Below are 24524 nucleotides of genomic sequence, written 5' to 3' on the forward strand. Positions count from 1 at the left end.
CAGCAGCACAAGGGCAGACGCGCCGCGGCGTGGGGCTCCGGCCGGGGCGCGCGCTGCCCTCGCTCCTCGCCGCGCAGGTAGGAGCGTGGCTGCGGCTGGGCTCACGGCCGCGCGGGGACGCGGCTGATCGAGACCCGAGCCGACCGCTGCGGGAGTGGGCTGTGAGCCCATGAGCGGGTGGCCGAGCGGCTGGGCGAAGTTGTTCCGCGCAGACCCGCCCGCTGTCCGCTCCCCCGGGGCGCAGGGGCCCCGCGCGTGTGGGGGGCTCTGGCGGCTCCCCTGGAGCCCGGGCTGAGCTCCCTCCCGGTGTCCGTGGCGAGGGGCGGGGAGGAGGCGGCGCTGCGAGAGCTGGTGGGACCGTCCCGCCGACCACCGAAGGGGGCATCCGAGACCCTCGGAAAAACGAAGCCCAGGGAGGAGCTTGGAAGGCGAGGAGAAGGTGAAGGGCTTTGTGTGCAGCTGCGGACAGAGACCGAACGTGCTTCCCTCCCCTTGTCTGTCTGCGCCCCCACCCCACTCGACGCTGGAAGAGTGGGGGTGGGGCACTCCAAGGAGGGGCAGCGGGTCATCTTGGGTCCCTGCGAAACGCGTTCCTCCCTTTCCCTCCGCTGCATTCTAGCCGACTCCCATCAGCAGCTTGGGCTGCCATCAGACTGGGCAAATGGCACAATAAAGATGGGTGGGTGGGGAGATGGGCAGTAGCTCGTCGCCCCGGAGGGTCGCCGTTTAGCCCTGGAAGGCTTCCCGACCCCAAGTGTCCCTGCGTGCGGGTGGGTGGGCGGCGGGGCAAAGCTGACGCGCTCGCCCGAGGGTCAAGGTGTGAGTGGAGGCCTGGGGTGAGGCGCGTGTTGGGAGAACAGGGCGAGTAAGAGGTGGAGGGGGGTGGGAGGACCAGCGGCCACAGGGGCCCAACGGCCAGTGCGGGTTATGGCCAGGCTTCGAGAATCGGGTTACCAGTTCCCCTGGGATTTTCCACGATTTTCCCTTTTTCCTAACTGGCCCCCCTACCCCCGGTAACGAGTCATCCACCCCTTGCTACCGGAGCGCCAGGCTGATTCAGTGGGGCCGTGTACCCCTGCCTTTAGAGCGGCCCGTGTGTCCTTAACCTGTGGTTAAGACCCCTCTGGCGTTATCCTCGCCCCCGGGGACTGCGGGTGTGGAAAAGGCGGTTGGATGATGGTTAGCAGGTTAATTATCTTCGAGGAGCTGTGATGGATGAGGTGGGCAACTTTGAACAAGGCCCAAGCGCTCCCGCTGCCTGGGAACTCACTTGCCTAAGTGACCTCGGTTTCTCCTTTTCCCCTTTCCGCTGTCTTTTTTTTTTTTTTTAGTGCTGCACCCAAATGGTTCCCTTCTGCTCTTAACAAACCAACATATGGATATTAGTTAACGTGGACTGTATTTTAAGAGCCCAATGAACCTTTAAACATGCTACTTGGTGGCGAGGCCAGGGCTCCTGGTAAGAAGGATGTGGTGAGGCACACAGCCCCGCACCCTATATAGATGGTTTGTAGGGGGAAACAACCTATTGATACCGGTGTCTGAAGGGTCGGAGAATGGAGGTGGGGTGGGGTAGGTGGAGATCCAATTTGTCCAGGCTGAGGGCATGAGACTGACGATATAAAGAGGAAACGTTATGTCCGTCTGGAAGATGATGTTGAGTTGGGACATTTTCGGCTGTGTGTGTGCATGTGTGCCTTTGCACGTGTGTGTGTGTGTGTGTGTGTGTGTGTGTGTGTGTGTGTGTGTTTTGGAGGTGGTGGTTGATGTTGGCAGAGAATTTGACGTCCAAAGTTCAGCCGGGCCCCCAAACAGAGTAAGATGGCACTGGAGTGAACCAAAGTCATGAATGGGAAGTCAGGCCACCCTTTGCCTTACACACAAAGGAAAACATTGATGGCCTTCCAAACACCATTGGGCTTGAGGCGAATGGAAGCAAATCAGACCGGGGGGAACCAGCTGAAGCAGCCGGAGTGGCGGGGTCCGGCTGACCTCACCCAAGGCTGTGTGACTAAGGCTGATGCAGTTGCACCGCATTTCCTCTCTCCCCCCAGAAAGCTTTGGATTTCCTCAAAATCTACATGCTTGCCTAATTTCTAGCTTCCATTTAAGGGAAGGAGGAAGGGCAAAAGTTGATATAAAGATGATAAATGAAGACAAAGATTCGCCCAGCTCCTGCAGAGTGAGAGAAAAAAACCCTCAGCAAGCTGCGGTGACCTTGAAGAGTTCTGGAGCCTGAGGTTATGCCAGTGCTGTGTGGGCTTTTTAAAAGTAAAAACAGTAATAATTAATTAATTAATTACTGTAGGCTTCACCCTCTGCTGGGCCCAGAGCGCCCCAGGTTCCCTGCCCATCTTGCAGCAAACAGCTCCCCATTCCCAGGGGCGACAGACACTCTTCTACCCGCATGTCTCCACCAGGTTGAACTCCGTGCTCCTTCAGCATCCCTGCACTGCCTCTGACTATTTTCTGCAAATCCTAGCCCTACTGAGGTAGCACCCTTCTGGAAGTCTTCCCAGACTTCCCAGCCGGAATTCATCTCATCCTCCATGGTACTTTGTGTCTTTTGGATGACTCACACCTTGGGTCTGTCTTGTCAGCTCTAGATGTTCATCTTCCTCCCCTTCATACTGTAAATCCCTTGAGGGCAATGGTCACTCTAGCCTGTGCTTTACCTAGCAGTGCACAACACGTGTTTATTTCAAAAGCATGAGTAAATGAGGAATGAGTGAAAGAATGGAAAGCATGTATATGGCTTCTTTTTTTTTTTTTAACATTTATTTATTTGAGAGAGAGAGAAAGAGAGAGAGCAGAGGAGGGGCAGAAACAGAAAGAGGGAGACAGAGGATCTGAAGCAGGCTCTGCAGTGAGTGCAGAGCCCAGTGTGGGGCTCGAACTCAGAACCAGGAGATCATGACCTGAGCTGAAATCAAGAGCCAGCCGCTTAACCAACTGAGGCATCCAGGCTCTTTTCTCCTAAAAGGGATGAACCCTTTCTCATAGGCCCGTGAGGATTCATGGCAATTGTGGATTTAAGGCACCTGATGCATAATAGTCTGGAACTTTCCTTTTGTTCCAGGTTAAGAGGCCCTAGAAGGATCCACCGGAGAGTCTCGTACAAAGACATTAGTTACAAGTTTGTTGAATAGGCTCTTTGCCAGCCCACATTTTCAGACTCTTATAGACAGGGTACAGAATGCATTGATCCCAGGTGGATAATCAGTGACCTTTGGCCTGGCTCCTGCACGGATGGAGGTGACTGTTCCCTCTCAGTTTTGTGAAGGTGAGATGTGCTTTCTAGAAAGCAGCACTGCAGAGGCTGTCCTGATGTTTGGAGTGAAGCCACTGACATCTCTCATGTTGCTTTAACTTTGTAAAAATATTTTTAAATGTTTATTTATTTTTGAGAGAAAGAGAGAGAGAGAAAGTGTGAGTAGGGGAGGAGCAGAGAGAGAGAAGGAGACACAGAATCTGAAGCAGGCTCTAAGTTCTGAGCTGTCAGCACAGAGCCCAGCGCAGGGCTCGAACCCACAAACCACAAGATCATGACCTGAGCCTGTCAGATGCTTAACTGACTGAGTCACCCAGGTGCTCCCATGTTGCTTTGATTTTTACAGCCCACGCCATCTACCAGGATTAAAGCATAGTATATAAAAGTACAAGGCAGATGAGACTCTCAGATTTCCCCCCAAGACGCTGTAACTTGTAGTTCCTCACTTAGCTTTAACTGGAAACTTCATGTTTCCTTTTTACCTGATCACAGCAACGGTTACAATTTATTGAACACTGCGTATCAACTATTGAACTAGATAGTTTCCGCTCTTGCCTATTATGATCTCCATTCAAAAACAGAGAAACGGGGGCTCCAAGGGAAGTGAAAGAAACTCGCTTCAAGTCCCAGATTCCGATATGGAGATAGATTGGAATTTGGGTCTGTTGACTCTCAAACCTGGTCCCAAAGGATGGCCCATTCCTTGCTCTGGGAGAAAACTGCCAGATCTCCCTTCCTTCTTCCCGAACTTTCCAAATTTCCTGCCGGCAACACTGATTTTTCAATTCATGTTAGTGGATCTCATTCTGAGAGGTACTGGGTTTTTCATAAATTCATTACTCTTATGCCCTTAAACTCCCAGGGCCATCAGTTGGAAAGCTCAGGTTCAGAATCCCTAGTAAAACCTTTTAGCACAGAACTGCTTGCCTCAAATCCTTTCCCCTTCTCTCCCAGCCTATCTGAATTCTTTCTATTCCTCCCTCTGGGCCAAGTCTTACCCTTCAAGCCTTTCTTGACACTCCAGGTCGCACTCAGCCTCTTTTCACATTTTTTGCATTGTCCAAAATACTGGGAGCTCAGTGTTTTACTAATGAAAGCGGACCCAAATCAACCCCACGGTGAAGGGAATGTTTGTGTATTCCCTGCACATGGCAGGAACTGTGTGCGGACCTTCAGGAACTGAGTTGAGTTGACGGTAAATTGGTAATGACTGAAATTTTAAAGATGCCCAACACTAAGGCAAAGCACTGTTGGAACCTAGAGGACACATTATTTGCACGTTGACAGTTTGGGAGAGAGGTTGAAGGGATCATTTTCTTGGTTAATTTTCATCCCTTTCACATGACTGCCGCAAGAAATAAACACCTTCTGAAAATATGCCAGAGCCCACCCGTGTATTGGTGAATTGCATGAGCTTGACGACATCGCTGATGAATGATTGTGGTATTTTATGGATAATTGGGTAGCACGGGTGGGGCCACTGCTCTAGGACCTCCCACCTCAGTGTCATGGCCTCCTCGTCCCATAATCTTATAGGAAGGGCCTTTTTGTTGCACGCCTGAGAAAACCAGAAGTTTCCCTGCTTCTACAGATATGTTTGGGCTGGAGGAGGTAAGGCAGGGGTGAGGAGGGAAGAGCGTTCATTCCGTTTTTACCTCTGAGAGAGCAGCATCACTTGTGTGTGGGGTATGGATTTGGACTTTATTGCATCACATACTAACAGGGATGGTGAAATAGATCAGCAGCCTCCCCTCTTCAGGTGGGAAAGGCTGTTACCCACCACAAGACTGAATCCATCTCCCAAGACCAATTACACCTCCTTTTTCCCCGACCTCAGGGCTGCACAGCACTTTGGAAGCCTGGGTATAAACACATTGTGTTGGGGGGCTGTTTTAATCACATGAGTCATTTTAAGGCAAATAGGAGGGTTCTTGGGATTCCTGCCTTTGTTCAGCAAGTCATTCGCTGTGCACCCCTACGCTAGCAACAGTCTTCCAGCTAGGTGTGCAGAGGGGCTATGTGCAAGTTTTCAAGTATGCATCCTGGACGTGCTGTGATTTGTAAAAAGATGTGGTTAGGGGGAGCGATCCTGCCTGTTTCAGAGAGGCATTTCAGATATATACTGTCTCCTGAGAACTTAATTAGGATCTTACCTTAAGTTAGAAAACAGGAACCATTCTTTCTGGGTTTTATTAATCAGAAATGTGTCACTTTCATCTCAGTGCTGTGCATATTCATGTGGTTAGCATATTTTTTAAAATGTTTTATTTATTTTTTGAGAGAGAAAGAGAGACAGCGTGAGCAGGGGAGGATCAGAGAAAGAGGGAGATACAGAATCTGAAGACAGGCTCCAGGCTCTGAGCTAGCTGTCAGCACACAGCCCAATGCGAGGCTCGAACTCACGAACCATGAGATCATGACCTGAGCCGAAGCCGGACGCTCAACCGACTGAGCCACCCAGGCGCCCCGACAGCTCATTTCTTATTAGCTCTGAATAATACTCTGTTTTCTGGATGTGCCACAGTTTATCCATCTGTTGAAGGATGCCTTGCTTGCTTCTAAGTTTTGGTGATTATGATTAAAGCTGCTATACACCTCCACATGCAGGTTTTTATGTGTGGGTATGAGTTTTCAGCTCATCTGCATAAATACCAAGGAGTGAGAATGTTGGACTGTATGGTATGAAAGGCTTAGTTTTGTAAGAAGTTGCCCATCTGTCTTCCCCCGCAGCTGCACCCATTTGCATTCTTATCAGTGCTAAGAAAGAGTTCTTGTTCCTCTCCATCTTCACCAGCACTTGATGTTGTCAGCGTTCTGAGTTTTTTGCTATTCTAATAAATGTGTAGTAGTGTGTTGTTGTTGTTTTAATTTGTAGATGCCTAGTGACCTACCGTGTTAAACACCTTGTCATAGACTTCTTTGCCATTGACAGATCTTTGGTGAGGCATCTGTTTAGATCTGTTGCACATTTGTATTTTACTTATTTTAAATTTTTTTAAAAGAATCTTTAAAAAGTTTCTATTTATTTATTTATTTGAGAGAGAGAAAGTTCCAATGGGGGAGGAACAGAGAGAGACAGAGAGAGAGAGAGAGAGAGAGAGAGAGAGAGAGAGAGAGAGAGAATCCCAACCAGGCTCTCTATTATTGTCAGCGCAGAGCCTGATGCCAGGCTCGAACTCAGGAACCGTGAGGTCATGACCTGCGCCGAAGTCGGACACTTAACGGACCGAGGCATCCAGGTGCCCATTGCCCATTTTTAAATCAAGTAGTTCATTTTCTTACTGTTAAGTTGTAAGCGTTCTTTGTGTCTTTTGGATAACCATCCTGTATTGGATGTATCTTTTGCAAATATTTGCTCCCCGTCTGTGGCTTGCCTTCTCAATCTCTTGATATATTTTTAAATACATGAACTTTTCTTATGTTTTTCTCCTTTTGGTGAATGTGTGTGTGCGTGTGCCAGATCTATCTTAGTGTAAAGCCAGCTTACCTCAGAAATGAGAAATCACATGTAAAATAAACCTGAAGAAATGTTCCTTCACTTTTTTTTTTAATAAGGTACATGTCAGTTGAATCTTACTAGGCTGTGACCTCAGCCTGGACTAGCTCAGAGCTAGCTGCTGTAAGAACTCCTTTTATTTCTTCCCTACTCCCTACCAGGTCCTCACGTGTATTGATCAAATCAGTAGTTTGGTAAATATTTCAGGTCACCTACTTCCTGTAGAGCATGAGCCCTTTTTACAAACGTCTTCATGAACCTATGTTTGTCCCATAGCTTAATTCTGGACCCTTGAGGAAAAGGGGGTTTCTAGGCTGATGATTATATGTAGGAGAGATAACAAGATATGCATGCCCTTCCTGTAGTCGAAAATGAAAACAAAACACAAAACCCATGAACACAGCCAGAGAAGCGTTGGTCTGAACAGACACTTACAATGTTAAATAGACGTTTTCTCCTGTATTTGATTGTGCTTCCTGATGTGCCTTCCCCGCCTAGCTCCTCCCCCACCAAGCAATGTCTAGAGGGTGATTATGAGTCTTTTTCATACATCATTTAATTTCTGTCCATTCTGGTCCTGCCTTTCCTCCAGGAGTGAGCAGAGAAGCCACCATCCCTTTCAGATGGGCGAGAGTCTGGTGGCATTTCTCACCATGAGCACAAACACAGCTCTGTGACACCTCCATTCTTGGCAGAGCTGAACTGAGTGTTAAAAGCTTGGAGTGAAGGGAGGACTCCAGCAGGACAACTGGATGCAAACAACGGGTGTTGGCATTTGGCCAAGGGATGAGGGTTCTTTTTCTAGAACATTCTAATTTCTCAATCTAATCACCACTTTCTACCATGTCTGCTTCTTTAGCGGGCTAATTAAGCAGGCTTGGCGCTTGGTGCTGACAGATTATTGGATCCTGTTAGGAGAGCTAGGTAGTTTCCATAGCTCTGCCTTACCTGATGTGATCTTGGCCAGACCACTAGATTTCCTGGCCTTGTTAGTTCTTACTTTTGGGACTGAGGGAGAGAAACAAGTACACCTAATTTTATGCATTTTGAGAAATAGTTGAGGGCTCATTGTGTAGGGGGGAATAACCAAAGTGAGTAAATCAATATGTTCCCAGTAGGAGCTGCCAGTGGGAGGTGGGAGGGAGGGAGAGAAAACAAACAAGATGCAAATTATCGTAATTTAAAAACTGACCGTTTTGTTAAAAACTAACAGGAGACAGAGTAAGATAAGGAAGAGTACCCTAAAGGCTCATACAAAGTGAAACAATAATAATTCTCTCTGAGCACTTAACAGTCATCCTATAGAGTACATACAGTTGTTATACCCATTTTATAGATGATGAAGCCAAGGTTCAAAGAGATTGAGCAACTTGTTTAAGGTTATAGAGCAATAGGCTGGATTCATACAGCGGGTGAAGCTCCAGAATCTGAGCTTTTAACAGCTACAGGTATTACTTCCTCCCAGGAAATGCATCACTGCTGTTTCTTTCTGGGTTTTTTAAAAAATTTTTTTTATTAACGTTTTTTATTTATTTTTGAGAGAGAGACACACAGCATGAGCAGGGGAGGGTCAGAGAGAGAGGGAGATACAGAATCCAAAGCAGGCTCCAGGCTCTGAGCTAGCTGTCAGCACAGAGCCCGATGTGGGGCTCGAACCCAAGAACAGTGAGATCATGACCTGAGCCGAAGTCGGATGCTCAACCGACTGGGCCACCCAGGCACCCCTCACTGCTGTTTCTTGAGGAGGAACGCATGCAGGAGAGGTTTAAAGCATCACCGCTTTGCCTGAGGTTAGCCGAGTAGAGGTAAGAGAATCTTGGGCTACATTTTTGAGGACTTGGAGAATGTGTGTCTCCGAAGACTATGGCAGAGTCCATCAGTTTTCTGAGCATGAAAAACATGGAGTGGCAACTAATTTTTAACCCAGCAGCAGTATGTAGGTGTGTGTCACTAGTAAGAGTGTCTATTGCAGTGAATAGTGGCCACAGAAAAAAAGAAGAAAAATAAAAGGAAGGACATGGAAACTGATTTGATTGAAAGGGGTGAGGAAGGGTCAGACTCGAGGGTTTGGAGCCTGATGAGTAACAGCAGAGAAGCATGAACAGAAATGTGTACTGTGAGGAGCTGATTTGTAACAAAGATTCCAGAGAAGAGCCCCTGTTTTTTGGTCTGCCTAGGGGCAGATACATGACAAGTGCAAGTTCATTTAGTCTTCACAGCAGCCTTTCAAGATCATTTGTTTTTCTCATTGCATAGACAAGGAAACTATGTCTCCAGGAGGTAAGTAACTCCCCTGGGGGATAGGATAGGTCAGAGGCAAATTACTGTTTGAAATCAGGTCTGTGGATGCCTCCTGTCCTGTGTCCCATGTGACATTATGGACAGCACTTCGGACTGGAAGTGGCATTAAAACTCTCAAGTGTGATGCTTGGTGCATCATTAGAAACACGGACCTGGAGTGCATATCAGGGGTTGGGGTAAGAGGTTCAAATACTGAGGTCTCTGGGCAGAGATACTTGTTTAAACCTAGGGAGAGGGGCTCGATGATTGAGAGGTGGGAGAGAAAAAAGTGTAAACAAGAACCTTGAAGCCTGACTTGTTTGAGGCGTTAAGAGGAGCCGGGGTGGCTCAGTTGGTTAAATGCCTGACTCTTGATCTCATGGTTCTTAAGATCGAGTCCCATGTCAGGGTTCTGTCCTGACAGCCAGATCCTGCTTGGGATTCTTTTCTCCCTTTCTCTGCCCCTCCCCTGCGTGCTCTCTCAAAATAAATGAAATTAAAAAAAATAAAGAAGAGGTGGTAAGTGATCATGGGGCCTGGGACAGTGTCATTGGATACTCAGGAAGGAGAGAATTTCCAAGGAAAGTGCCTCGACAGGATTTCTGCAGTCATGTACTGAATCCCTGTTATATATACCAAGCACTTTACAGTGTTGATGGTGTTAGCCTTAAAAAAAGTTATTTTACCAGTAAAATGGGTTTATTTGGGGGAAAAGAGAACTGTAATTTGAGACACGCAAGCGATGGCAAAACCATAGGTAAGTCCAGCACGCAAAGGAGAGGAACGTTATTTTATGGAGAAGGAGGAAGCGGAAAGAGGTTGTTACTAATGCACACCCACTGGAGACAAGCCCAAGTGTAGGGTGATGACCTTCCCATTGGCTGAGTTGCAGGGTAGTTAATTTCTTGCAGGAGAAGCAATGTACATCTTCTATCCGGGTCTGTGATTGACAGTTCTTAAGCAGTATGGCTGTTTCTTTTAGCCTCTCCTTCTGCCATCCAGACTCCACTTTAGCGAGGTTTCCCTTCATTAATTCCCACAATGGCAAGATCAAAGAAGAGACCACTGGATTTGGAAGCTCGGAAATGATAGCTGGTACTGGTGTGAGCCTGACTCTCTAAATGTTAGCAATGAATACGGTCTGCCGGGATGGCCCCACCTGGGAAGCCGGCGGTTCACGGGGAAGCTGCTGTGTGTGGCGGGGAAGCCCTGTATCAGGGCTCACCTTCACAGGCCCCTCCTTTTCCCAGGAACTTGTGAGACCTGTTGGCCAAAAAAAAAAAAAAAACGGCGCTGCAGAAGGGAATAGAGTTTGATTGTTGGTTTGGAGCATTTAAAAAACAATAATGTGAAGAAAAAGTGTCCCTTCTTAGAGTTTTGTAGTTTGGTAGAAAATGCTTTTTAAAATTCTTTTAAAATGGCATAAAACCAGCACTAATTCTTCAGGTTGATGCTTCCTGTGCTTTCGTTTCTCTCTCCCTCTCTCTCTCTCTCTCTCTCTCTGATGACTTTTCTTTCTGAGGCTGTGTGTACCACAGACTTGGGATTATTAACTGTTTACTGTAACAGTCCATTAAGCCAAAGCTAACTCAAATGACTGCTTTTTTTCTAGCCAACATGATTTCTGTTTTCCCTAAGAAAAACAGTTAAATTAGAGGCCATTTCTAAGCATCAGACGAAGAGAAGTTTGAAGAATACTGTCTGAGGAAAACTCAGAAAAATCAAAAGAGAAAAACAAATTAGCAGGAGTCTGGAAGAGACCAAGAGAAACAGGAAGAAGGTAGCCTCGCTGACATGCTGTATCAGTAAAGCCAGAGCATTACATCCGCAAATAGGACGGGGCCGGCTGGGAGCGTGCAGGGCCGGGGAGATGGAACTTAAAGGGAATCCCGTAACCTGGAGGGCAGTCACATTTCTGCCACCGACTCACCACCTTTGTGAATTCAGACAAGCCACTTATTTTCCCTAGTCCTCATTTTTCTTGTCAGCAAAAGGAGGGATCCTTTAAAGACATTCGCAGCCCCAGATACCGTGATACTGTCTCATTACCTGCATATCGTCTCTTCAGCAGACTTTAGCTCGCGCATGACCTCCCATACGGGGCATGCAAAGCTGTGCAGCAGGAGCAAGAAGCTGTAATAGAAAAGAAGGGGAATCTGAGAAACTGTACTAGTGGTGATGGGCCATGTTGATGAGCATGCCTGGCACACTCTCACTCCCCATGAAGTAGGAGCCAACTCGTTATATTGTGGAGTTCTGCGTTACTCCCAGAATCCTCTTTTTCACCTGGGTGTTTCCAAGTTATTATTTGCAGGCAGGATGACTCTGCAAAGACTCTGAAGACTTGTTAGGAATGAGTTGGTGACTTTGGCCAGATTTTAGTTCTTTCTCATCTGAGAAAAGGAGGATTAGCTAACAAAGCATTTTGTGACCTGAGTAGGTAATGGCTTGATTAATGTGCTTGGACTCGCTGCCCAAGTAAGCAGCTGATGGGAGCTGTAAACCCAGGGTCAAACTTGTATAAATTAGCTACATCCCAGAGAGGCAGTGTGCTGAAGGCTTGAAGAGCAACGTAAGTCCCTCTTAGTGCACCTGCCATGTAACACAAGTGATTAGGAAGGGAAAAGCAGGTGAGCTAAGATCCAGGGAGGCCCCGATCATCAGCGTGAGTGTTTCATTCAAGTGCCATCGGCTGCCTGGGGTTGGCTAGAAGGGGGATTGGAACAAGAGTTGCGATGTCAGTGATGTGAGCTCGTGTCTGCCCTTAACTGGTACGTTCATGGGTAATTGACTTAGCCTTCCTGAGTCTCAGCCTTCTGCATCTGCAAAATAGGGTGCTGGATGAGACCAGCAGACAATCGGGCAGGTTCCCCTCTTGCTGGGCACCTCATTCTGCACTGTCCTTAGCTGACGTGTCTGTGCTACCGCCTGATTTGGGATCTATTGTCAGCATCTTCCCTTCTCCACCAACCCACTGAAACATTCCTTGGCATATGGAGGGTACAGTGGGCTCTTAGGCCCCTTCCCCCAAACCACTGTGGATTTCTGAAATACGCTCATAGGGAATGTATCACGAGTCCTTGGTAGTAGTTGGCAAGTAGTTGTTTATAACAGGACTGTGTTTGCCGTGAATTCTTTCTGAGTCTGAGGGAAAGCCATGGACCTTCTTTCTCATTGGAAGAAAGTTTCTGTAGGCACATTCACATAGGGCTGCAGGGAGTTCATGGACTCTGAAGGCTCTGAGGCTAAGAACCCATGCCCAAGAAAAACACCACTGTGCTGTTTCCAAGCTTGTATTGGACCACCACTCTCTCTAGGAAATGCCAGGGGCCGAAGGTCAAGGGGACATTAGGAATCCTGAGCCTCACAATTGGCTTGGGAACTATGGTCTTGAAGAGTGAATGAGCCTTGGATGCTACAATCTCCATCTTGAGACAAATGCACCACCTCCTGGATGACAGCTGTGTCCTGTGCCAGTTCTGTGCACCCTTCGCTGAAACGGGCAGTGTCTGTGAGCTTTCGGTTTCCACCCTGAAATGGGAACATAATACTGTCTAGCTTCTCTCTTTGTAAAGCAGGTGAGTAAATTTGCATGGCATTTCTCCGAGAAGTAACATTTCTCTGAATGTAACAGTTCTCAGTGTGGACTAGTAAAGTCATTCTGTCCCTGCCAGAGCTCATCTCCTGGAGATCACATTTTGGTACATCACTAGTGTGCTGCCTTTCCACTGACACATAGCCTTACATTTTTCATCCCCTTAGAAGATCGTTCTGGGGATGCCCAGTTATCAATGTACTCAGTCTGTTGGATACTCACATCATTTTGTCATTTTGGCTTTTCCTGGGGACAAAGCATTCCTCTGGCAGACTCGTCAGGACCGTGACCCCTCGTCAGGTTTGTCTCCCTTAGTCTTGGGTGTAAAGTGGCTGAACTAACGGTGGAAATAAGAAGCACTGGCTACGGCAAGATTCATTTTTGAGTTCCTTGGAAATCTAAAAGTTGATGAAAGTGAAAGCAGTTGTCTGATGTTATTTTGCATATAATAGCTATTCTTCTATCATAAGAAGAAAAAAAAAGGCTCAAAAGCATCAAAGTTAAGTTGCTTTCATCTCTTTTCCTCCCACTGTCTCTTTCCCCAGTTCTCATGGGCTCTATTCAATATTTAGCATCGTAACCATCCTGATTTGGCATACTTCGTAAAAGCAGGTAATCCTTTTGTGGAAGTCACTGATATTTTATTACTGTCTATTCAGCATTTAAATGAATATAATCAGCCTTAAATTTCGGAAGCAAAAGCATACGTTTTCCATGTGACAGCTTTTTATTAGTAACTTTCCTAGCACACAGGGCGCAAAGTGGTGTGATAAAACTGCCTACACCGCGCTGCTTCAGCAGGAGCGGAGATCACTGAATGGTCATCTTACTTCGTCTGCATCCCTGCTCAGTGCCCTTTGTCCTGGAATTCCAGACATTTCATTTCAAGTGAAGCGAATTCCAGACATACCGTTTCACCTGCAAATATCCCAGTATGAATATCTTAGAGATAGAAGAACTCTTTGTAAATTTATTCCCACTACCAATACCTTAAAAAAAATGAACAGGTTTTTTACTATCAAATATCTAGTCGGCATTCATGATGTCCCAGTCATGTTGTGATTAGTTTTTATACTTTAGTCAACTTACAATTCAACTAAGATCTGTACATTGGGGCTGGTTGAGACATCTCAAGTCTTGACTTAGAAATTCCCTTCTTGTGTGTCACTCTCGCTATTTTGGGCATTGTTGTTAAAAAAAAGAGTGGATCACATGTCTCCTATGGTTCCTATGATCTGGGCTTTGCTGATAATGTTATTATCTTTTTTTTTAATGTTTTTATTTAATTTTGAGAGAGAGTGAGAGAGACAGAGTGTGAATGGGGGAGGGGCAGAGAGAGAGGGAGACATAGAATCAGAAGTAGGCTCCAGGCTCAGAGCTGTCAGCACAGCCCAACGCGGAGCTCGAACTCACAAACTGCAAGACCGTGACCTGAGCTCAGGTCAGACGCCCAACCAACTGAGCCTCCCAGGTGCCCCTGATAATGTTATTTTTAAGGAAATAAGAGTAACACAAGTGTGTGATTTTTAAAAACCCGTTTTTCAGCGTATGTAAACTCTATGCTGAGGACAAACTGTAGCTCTAGAGTTTACAGTTTAATTAGGCAGGAAAATGGAATCATCAGGAGTTGTCTCTACATTTTTCTTCCTGCCTTCTCTTTGTTGGAAGACACCTTGGCAAAGAGGTGTCACTTGTCTGCTGGTCTGGAACACGCCAGCCATTCTTCATTGACGATGCCAAACAGTTATTTTGGGTAGAGGATCAGGAGAGCAGTTTTGCCTGTTGAGTCTGTGGTGGGAAACTGGGGTGACTAAATGTATGCATCAGACCGCTTGGTTCCAGCGCCCCTCTCTCCCTGTTGGTGTTCTCTTGAGGATTGTTCATTCAAGTGGAAATAGGACCACAGAGTCATCTGTGGTGGAAAAGACTTCCGGGGTCACCAGACCCCATCTGGTAACCTTAACCAGGATCCCAGCATCTACGCTCCAGGTCAAAGCGGTTCATTAACAATTTCCACATCCCACATATGCCTGCTGTGCATTCTAAGTCTGCTTTCTCTCTCTTGTCCTTCAGCGAAACAGATTGTTAAATTGCATCTCTCTCTGCAGTGGGAGTGTGTGCCTGTACACATCTGTGTGTCTGGGTGGCTCTTCAGTTAAGATTAGTTTTGATTCCTCCCTGCTGTCCTATATGCTGCCTACACCCAGAGGCCGTATTCAACTATCTGTAGATAGGAATGGTTTCTATAAAAAAGAACATGTTTTTAACCGGTGAATTTTGACTTACAATGGGATTATTATGGACTTTTTTTTAAGCTGTTGTATGTCATGATTGGTTTTATGCATCATCTTGGCTGAACCTAAATAGATACAGAGATACTTGATCTAACATTCTGAGTGTTTGTGTGACAGAATTTGAGGATGAGATTAACATTTAAATTGGTAGGTTTCAGGTGCCTGGGTGGCTCAGTTAGTTAGGCATCTGACTTATGTGCTGATAGCTTAGAGCCTGGAGCCTGCTTCAGATTGTGTACCTCACTCTTTCTGCCTCTCCCCTGCTTATGCTGTCTCTCCTTCTCTTTCTCAAAAATAAAAGAAATATTAAAAAAAAAAAAAAACTAAACCCTGAAGGCTTCTACCTTTAAATTGGTAGATTTTGAGTAAAGCAGATTGCCCTCCATAATATGGGTGGGCCTCATCCAATCAGTTGAAGGCCTGGATAGAAAAAGAAGACTGATATCCCTGAGTAAGGAGGTCTTCTCCAGCAGAGTGCCTTTGGACTAGAACTGTAGCTTCATCTTTTCTGGATCTCTGACCCACCCTGTAGATTTTGGATTTCTTAGTCTCCATAATGGGCCAGTCCTTTATAGTAACTCTTTTTCTATTACATAGCTAGTTGGTTTTGTTTCTCTGGAGAATGCTGACAAATGGTGTGGCGGGGGTGGTGGTAGGGGGACAAGTGATTCTATGCCCTGGATTTATCTGGCTGGCTGTTTTCTGTCGAAGAGATGGGAAGATCGTTGGAGATGCCATCAGATCGTTGAGATTTTCTGGCCATAACTCTTCCAGCAAACTGCCTTTCCATTTTTGACCTGGTCCGTTTCCCTTTCTGAGCCTCACTTTTCCTATCTGTAAAGGAGTTTGAACTAAGGGGTTACCAGCTCTATGACTCCATGAAATGCAGATGTGGAACATTTGAGGCGGCTACTGAGGAGGTGTCTGAAGACAATTCTAGGACAACCCAAGTGCAAGATGCGAGAAGAGGCTGAGGGTGTATCCAAGTAGTGGTTGTGCTACAGTGCAGTGCAGAATGGAGGGGAAAAAATCATGAACGGAGGGGATGCTCTGTGCATCAGGCCAGACATTTCAATCAGTTGAATGTAAACCATGGATGAGTAAATGCCTGCATGAGAATCTTCAGCCCCTGTGCCTTCTCATCTGAGGGCAGATGGTCTAATTTTGAGGGCACTTAGGATCCGTCTCTGAATTGCAACCACTCTTATTTTTTGTGGCAGGAGCAGAGTGTTGGGGAAGGCTTGACAGCTGTGACAAGCTGAGGCCCCTCTGGCCAAACTGAGGGGGCCCCAGCACAACCAACAGACAGGAAATGCCTGACCCCAAGGACATCTGTGCTATTCTTGACCAAAGAGATTGGAAGGCGTCTCCGACCAGCTTTGACCGCTGGAGTTGGGAATTGATTTCTCTGTGGCCTTGATTTAAGCCTTTCTCTTTTTTTCAACCTGGGGTTTCCTCCCTCCAGGTAAAAAAGCAGTAACCACAAGGAGGAAACCGTATTATTTTAGCTTCTCCTGTCTGGACAGTACTCAGTACTTTCGCTGCAGTAATCTTTTGGCTTTCTGTGGGAAATGAATGTTCACTCATGTGGCAGCCTGCCACTCGGGAGGGTTGGTATTTGGGGTTGGGCAGTCTGGGTGTAAGACTGGGGAAGAAGCCAGCTTCGGCCTTTGGATAGGGACACCTTGTCCTCCATCACGGAGGCATCTGGGCAAATGCGGGCCAGTGGATTTCTTTGGCCTCGGGTTCGTTCTGACCTCAGGCTCAGCTGTGATGAGGCAGGACCCTGCTGGCCCCGTCCCCTGAGAGGCTGGTGCTGTTTGACTGTTTACTCAGTCTGTGCTGAGGACTGACAAATGATTAACCCCCCGGAATCCCTGGTTAGACCCCAGCTACGGTCATGAGTTCAGCCTTTTGAACCGCAGACTTAGATTGTTTTTCCAGCATTCTCCCCAGTCGGGCGGCTCGCCCTGCTTCTGCTATGGAAACCCTCCCCAGGGAGGAGTGGTGCGCGGGGGGCGTGGGAAGTGAAGGCTGGGGGCCTTGGCCCGTCAGGGGGCGGGGGAAGGCTGGGAGGCCAGCCAGCCGGCGCGGGGGCAAGGAAGGCACCCTCCATAGGACTGGGAGACAGGAAAGGCGCTGCGGCCCCGGGGAGGCGGAGTGGGGGCCGCTCCTGGCCCTCCGCCCAGCCGTTTCCTTCCTCTGACATGACAGCCCCCCCGGCCTGGCTCCTAGCCACCTGGCAGTGGCCTTGGCACATGACTTCCCCGCCTGGGCGCTCCCCCTCCCAGGATCTGGGAGGGGGAGGACTGTGCGCAGGGCCACCCCTTGATCTGCCCAGGGCCCCTAGTGGGCCGCGCGCTTTCCCCAGGTTCCCGGGGCTCAGCACCTGCTAGTGCCTCCTTCCCGAGCACCGGTGTCAAAGCTCGGGGACACACCGAACCTGTCCTGTCCATCTAGGAGCTGCGTCACCTGCAGCTCATCTGCTGACCCCTGGTTTTCTTCCGCGTAGAGCAGGCTGGGTGAGCCTCCTGGTTGTCTCCCTGAGTGATGGGATTATTGGAGTCAAATCAGCTGCATCCCCTGGTGGGAGACATCTCACTGCAGGGGGCCTGGGGGCACCTTGCTCCACCCCACCCACCCTGGCCAGAGGTGGCATGACAGGTGCCATCCGCGCCAGATACGGTGGAGAAAGACAGCCGGTGCTTTATCTTTCGGGAGGGTGAGGGACAGATGTGTGCTTGGTCCCCCCCACCCCCACCCCTGCTCCCGGGAAGATCTGTTGACTCCGAGAAGTGGAGGGGTGGTGGGGCTATCATCTTAGGAGAGCCCTGGGTTTTGCAGAGAGCCCCAGAGGGGGCCTCTGGGAAAATGTGGCCGGTACACTCTAGTTAAATTCTAATTTCTGGCTCTGCTACTGGCCTCACTTCCTCTTCTCCCACCTCATTCTGTTTCCCTTCTTTCCTTCTTCCAACATCCTTTATCCCCTCGGTATCATTATCTTCAGATTGATCTGATTAATCTTTGAAATGGGGTTGAGTGTGTGTGGAAGGCCCTTGAGCATTTTCCTAGGGACTTTATAGGGTAATGAATAGTACTCGTTCTTGAGTTGGGGGTATGGGGTAGGTGGAGCAAACACAAAAATATCTCAAGTTCTAAAAGCTAGGGTTTGAGCGGCCTTGGCCAAGTTGCCTGACCCCACCCTGAAGTGATCTGCACCCAGGAGAAAGGGGTGGGGGTGGGTATTGGGGGAGTCCACCACTTGCTGGGCTAGTTGAGGAAACAAAGTTGCAGCTGAAAATGTCTAATGAAGCTGACAGTGGTGTCCCCTTGGATTAGCTCTCAGGTACGTTCAGACCCAACCTGCCCCAGAAGGGGCAGATACTCAAAGTCACACACCATGGTGGCTGTGCTGGCCAAAGACCTGGACTCTTCTTCATGGCTGCTAGTTCAGTGATTAGAAACAGACGCAAAATTAATCTTGTCTGCCTGACTGCTCCCACCATTACCTGTTTGATTCCCCCCTTCTTAAACTTCTGGCTCTTCTGCCTGGGAGGGGGCTGTCCCTTACACATAGCGGAAGTCAGGGGTTCTCAAGGCATGCACCTCATTCAGCTTGCTTCTACTCGCAGAATACAGGATGCATTCTCAATAGCTCCAGACCCATATGGAACTGAACCTTCTTCTGTCACCCCAGATCCCCCAAGCAGCTAGCCCCTCCCGGGTTCTTGTGTCCATAGGGTGGGCTGGTCATTAATAGAGCCTTGCCCCTGCCAAAGGCCATTCTTGCTGAATATAGCTGTGACCTTCAGTTTAGGAGGTGTGTGTGTGTGTGTGTGTGTAATTTTTTATATCAAGAAGTGGGCTTAAGTTTCATAACATCGTGTTTCTATGCCTACTCTTTTACAAATCTTACAGGATACAAGGAACAAGTCTTATAGGCTAGGCGGCAGCGTACTTGTTTTTGTGGGTGCAGAATCTGAAGATGAGCAAGGTTAAGTAACTTGCACAAGGCTAAGTATCGGACAGGGAGGAGAGGATTTGAACATCGGGTGGTCTAGCCGCAGATCTGTCACAGGGCCCCACCACCCAATCATTAGCCAACCCTGGCCTTGCCCAGGAAAACATGTTGCTAGTTTTTCTTTTGAGAATGAGTGGGAAAGGATTTGGAACAAGAAGTGCTCCCGGCACTACTGACGGACACTTTAGTTATGCCGCAGCGTAGAGATAACAGGGTCTGAAGAGGAGGTCCTCTCGAGATGGAGAGAGACACAACTTCTGTCCTTGTCTTCTTGTTTCTAAAATAATTGTAGCCTTTCCTTTAATGTATTTTGTCACAGTAGAGACAAAGTTGGCTTTTTAGCTGACAAAAAAAAAAAATGTATCTTACTGTAGAAAATACAGATGTTCACAAGAAGGAAGAGTGATCCCAAGCAGCACACTAGGCTCCTGGTTAAGAAGGTGGGCCTTGGAATCTCTCTACTGGAGGGGCCTGAATCTCTGCGGTACCACGGATGACCTGTGTGACCTTGAGCTAGTCACACCTTCAGGGCCCATGGCTTTGTCTCCGGAGAGGAAGCTCATATACTTCCACTGGTCTGTTAAGATTAAATGATGCAAAACCCTTACAAGTGGCCAGGAGATAGTTGATTCCTTCTTCTGGAAGGGTAGTTCCTTACTTTTAAATAGCTTTCTCTGTTACTTGATAGCCGCCTGGAATCCCATGATGTGATGGTGTGAACAGAACTGAGTCCACACTGTGGGGCATGCAGATTTCCAGGTTTGCTCTAACATTAATGCACTTGGAAGAAATCTGCGTAGATGTTGCACCATGAATGAATGGTGTCCCTCTAGGTGCCGGAAGCTTCCCACTCTTTTTAGAGTGTACCTTATCTTCCCTCTTCCGGTGCGGAGGAGGACCTGGGCGTGTTCCCTTTGGGAGCTCGGAACCTTCTTCCTGAGCGTGGCAGCTGTGACTTCCACATCCCAGCCCCATCTGGGGGACTCAGCCTCTGCCTCTTTTCCTTTCTCTTTCTGACATCTATAAAAACTGTTTTCTTTGCTTACTGTCTCTGGTATGAATTATCTCTTGGTTCCTGAGAAATCGCAAATGAGAAAGTACTCTCATTCTGGTTTTGCTCTGAGGTACTAAGAAGGTCTTGTGTCCTTTTTAAAAGGGTTTAGAGGTGAAATGCCAAGCTTCAGCTCAGCGTGGAGCCCGATGTGGGGCTTGATCCCTGGGGGCCGAAGTCAAGAGTCAGATGCTCAACTGACTGAGCCACCCAGGTGCCCCAGAAGCTGCATTTTAAACTGTAAATATTCTAATGGAGCTCGGCGACATTGCTGGACACTGCTGACTAAACATTTTCAGACACAGCCATTTTCTTACAATGTTCAAGGGACAGGCGTGAGTTTTCACTCTAATGTAAGGGGTATAGCCTCATCTTTGAGAAGAGATCTAATATGCTACTTAGGACAGTGAATCTGCCAAAATTATGGTGGTGCCAGTATGTCTGAGGTGTGCTAGAACAGCATCAGGACTTAAAAGAGAAATAGTGTATTTCATACTAAAAAGGGAAATGACATATGTATTCTCAAGAGGATCAATTTGTAAAACTCAGAGTTATCAGTTCCTCTCTACAGTGTTTTCCAAAGTGCTTTAAAAAATTTTTTTTAAACATTGATTTATTGTTGAGAGACAGAGCATGAGCAGGGGAGGGGCAGAGAGAGAGAGGGAGACACAGAATCCGAAGCAGGCTCCAGGCTCTGAGCTGTCAGCACGGCTCTAACTCACAAACTTTGAGATCATGACCTGAGACGCAGTTGGATGCTTGACTGACTGAGCTGCCCGGGCACCCCCAAAAGCATTTTTTAAATGTTTCCTTTAAAAATATTTTTTATAATGTTTATTTATTTTTGAGAGAGAGAGACAGAGTGAGAATGGGGAAGGGGCAGAGAGAGAGAGAGAGAGAGAGAGAGACAAGAAATCTGAAGCAGGCTCCAGGCTGAGCCGTCAGCACAGAGCCCAGTGCGGGCCTCGAACCAACTTTGGCTCAGGTGAGATCATGACCTGAGCCGAAGTCAGAAACTTAACTGCCTGAGCCACCCAGGTGCCCCTAATGTTTCCTTCTGACATCCTCCCTGGGAGAAAGGCTAAGTAGCACTGTGCTCCTTGCACTGATGAGGACACAGACCATGAGAGGTGTACTGACTTGCGTTGGACTTTGGAGTAAGGCTGGCAAGAGCCTGCAGAGCCAGGGCTGCCTCGGGGAAGTCCTCTCAGTAGAGGTGGGAAAGGTTCCCAGCTGAGGAGATAGCATCTTGCTCAGCCATGTGCTTGCGAGTTCTGTTTGGGGGCTGCTGAGGCCCGAAAGTGCTGGACGCTTCAAAGTCTCAGTTCCACATCTTTGCTGCCTTGAGCTGAGCAGCAGGAGTGATGGATGGCAGGAGTGGATTATTTTTGGCTTCACTGCTCAGTCTTGGCAAGGGGCCTTTAAATGTAAACCCGACATCAACAAAAGGTTTAGAGTTCTGATGTCATTGTCTTCCTGCAATTCACATGTTCTGTTCTGTGGAGGGGTTCCCAACTGTGTGAGGGTCATGTCCTTGTCAAGGGCTCTCAACAATTAAAGTATACTAAATAAGGCAAAATAGGTAATAAGGCTATAGAGATGGCTTCTAATATAAAGGGTCCATGCATCCTTTTCCACCCCTTGCCGACCAGCTAAAGCTTGAACTATCTTGGCTCCATGCTTGTCGGGAAGTGGCAGGTCCTCATCGTCCGAGGCTAACAGAGTTTCCTTCTGAGCTTTACGTTTTCTCAACTGAAAAATGGGAGCAGCCACTGTTAAGGCTAAAAAGCCGCATTGATAGAATAATCCACTTCAAAGATGGAAGCAGATTAACCTGTATCCAGTGGGAGTGGGCTTGGAGTCTCAGAGTAGCCGCTACTCTTCTGTACTCCCAGACCAGCCTCCTTCGCGCTGGTTCTGTGCATCTTAAAATGAGAGGTGAGGCAGAGATTTGCCACGTGGGGCATGGACCTCTACGTGCTTTCTTGGTCTGTGCCACTGATTTTCACGGAAATCCAAGCCAGAAACAGTGAGGGCAGGAGGCCAGACTGAAGTGACCTTTATCTGTGTTTTGTCTGGAACAGGGGTCCCTGGTCCCGTCCCTTGTCCTGTTCTTTCTGGATGGAACAAGAAGATAAACAGGGTGTGTGTGAAGCCCAGGACTCGGAAGACAAAGGGATGGGCTCGGATTTTGAGAACTCAGAAGACAGGGAACGGGACCCAGAAGAAACAATGGGCTCTCATCCACAGGACGCAGACAAAAGAGAAGACTGCCTGGAGCAGGAGATGGGCTCCAACCCCCAGCATTCGACTCAAGGAAGGGACCCTGAGGAGAGGGAAATGGTGTCTGACATCTGTCCAGGTAAGGAGGAAGCTGGCGTTTCCCTGGAAGTTGCCTCACTCAATTATTTCTAGCTCCTCCAGCGTTAGAAGCAGGGACGGCACTCTAGCAGACACGGTTAAACGGATTTGGTGCCACCAGAAGCCTGAGGAGCAGCCTTTTCTTCAGTCCAGTCTGAGGTGGGCAGTACTGGCTAACATGCATGAAGAGGGGACCTCACTGGCGCAGCACTTTTCAGTGTACAGAACACTGCTATAAACGAACCTTTGCGGCCACACGTGAAGGAACACAGCTAGGATCAGAACCTCCCTCATCAGGTTGTTGGGAGAGTGTAGATGAGGTGCTGCATAGGAGAACTTAGCACAGCACTGAGCAAACAAAGCATGCAGGTGTTCACAGTTACAGTCATCATCTTTGTTTGCAGGTAAGTAAACTCAGTGGGAAGTGACTGCCCAGGTTCACATGGAGAAATGCCCAAAGTGCTCAAGGCCTCTGCCAAGTCCCTTGCTGTTCCTGACCTGGAAAGACTAAACGCTGGCCCTCCATCCACCTCCTTGGTGGAACCAAGGCATTGGTTCCCGTTTGGGGATTCATTGCTTCATACTGCCCTGTGCCTAGGGGACAGGAATGAACTGAAATACCTTATGGCCAAGACTGTGATGTTACATTCCTTCCCCTGTGACACATCTGACACTTCCTGCCGCCCTCCCCTGATATACAAGCACATGGTCTTTCATATCTTAGTAAGTTTCTGGAATGCCCTCGACTTAGAGATGGCTGCCAGGGACCGACAGGTGTGTGTTCTGAATCAGGCTCTAAACTCTAGGCCCTGGGCTGGCTCCCCCTGCCCAGCTTACATAGTAAAGCCCTTAAGTTGGGGTGGTTTGTTCTGCCCCAACAAATTATATTTTAAAAATCAGCCCATTACCTGGTTAGGACAGGTGGTCTTTCCTTGTGGTTGGCTGGAGTGGTCCTGTCTTGGGAGCTGTGAGAGTGGGCTCATCTCTTCCGAGATCCCAGGGTCCCACCTGGCCCAGATGTGGCCATTTCAAGCAGACTGTCAGGCCTTCAGGCGGCTCAGCGGAGCAGAACCTTAGGCCCCGTGGGTAGGGCCTGGCCGACATCGCTGCTGGAAGGACTGGCCCCCCAAGGGGACAGGTGAGTGAGACTTCTCCAGGTTTCAGAGCACACTCCCTGGTAGGCCTTCCCCGGGACACACTGGGTGGGAAAGAGGCTGAAATCCTGGGCGCCTTGGAGAGAGGCTGAGAATGCCCACGGGAGGGGATTACTCCGTGGCCCACACCTTTATTGAGGCTGGCTTCCCCTGGGTTTACCTTTTGAGCGCCACGTATAGTCACCTCCACTGGCCCCCGTTGTGTTGCAGACGGGCTGCTGAGTGAGGAAGAAGGGGCTGCTCTCCGAGAGGAAGATTACCCGTCTGGTATCGCTGAGATGGCGATGTTCCCAGGACTGTCTGAGTCCGACAGCATCTCTCGCAGCCCCCGGGAAGAGGAAGAGGAGGAGGAGGAGGAGGAGGAGAGCGCTGGGGAGAACCGGCTGGACGAAGAGGAGCAGCCGCCCCCTCCCATGCTGCCCTGGCGGCGGCACCTCTCCCTGGGGAGTCGGCACCGCAGCGACAAGCCCGCCCAGCGCCGCTTCAGCCGGCTCCACCATCCCGTGGCCGTGGACCTCGGCGAGCTCGACAGCCTGATGGCCAGCATCATGGACACGCCCATCATCTGCACCGACTGCGGGGAGAGCTTCAGCCCCGCAGCTGCCTTCCTGCAGCACCAGCGCATTCACCGCCTCGCCGAGGCCGCCGCCACCACCAGCCTGGAGCCCTTCGGCTTTGCGGGCGAGTGCGGCGCTGTGGTGGGGATGGTGGGCGTGGCGGGGGGCTTTGGGGCGGGGCCCGCGCTGGCCCGGCCTCCTCGAGAGAAGCCCTTCCGCTGCGGGGAGTGCGGCAAGGGCTTCAGCCGCAACACCTACCTGACCAACCACCTGCGCCTGCACACAGGCGAGCGGCCCAACCTGTGCGCCGACTGCGGCAAGAGCTTCAGCTGGCGCGCCGACCTGCTCAAGCACCGGCGCCTGCACACGGGCGAGAAGCCCTACCCGTGCCCCGAGTGCGGCGAGGCCTTCAGCCTCAGCTCGCACCTGCTGAGCCACCGGCGC

General features: G+C 48.8%; 1 protein-coding gene across 1 annotated transcript in view; it reads left to right on the forward strand.

Annotated features, from left to right (window-relative positions):
* Positions 1-6: 6 nt before the first annotated feature.
* Positions 7-24524, forward strand: part of ZNF697 (zinc finger protein 697) — a 25286-nt gene continuing 768 nt past the window's right edge. The window contains exons 1-3 of the mRNA XM_029945959.1: positions 7-77; positions 22093-22370; positions 23734-24523. Of these exons, the coding sequence (XP_029801819.1) occupies positions 22130-22370; positions 23734-24523 (1031 nt within the window). The 5' untranslated portion in view covers positions 7-77; positions 22093-22129. The remainder of the gene's footprint in view (positions 78-22092; positions 22371-23733; position 24524) is intronic.

Source organism: Suricata suricatta, chromosome 8, assembly GCF_006229205.1.
Source record: "Suricata suricatta isolate VVHF042 chromosome 8, meerkat_22Aug2017_6uvM2_HiC, whole genome shotgun sequence".
Lineage (NCBI taxonomy): Eukaryota > Metazoa > Chordata > Mammalia > Carnivora > Herpestidae > Suricata > Suricata suricatta.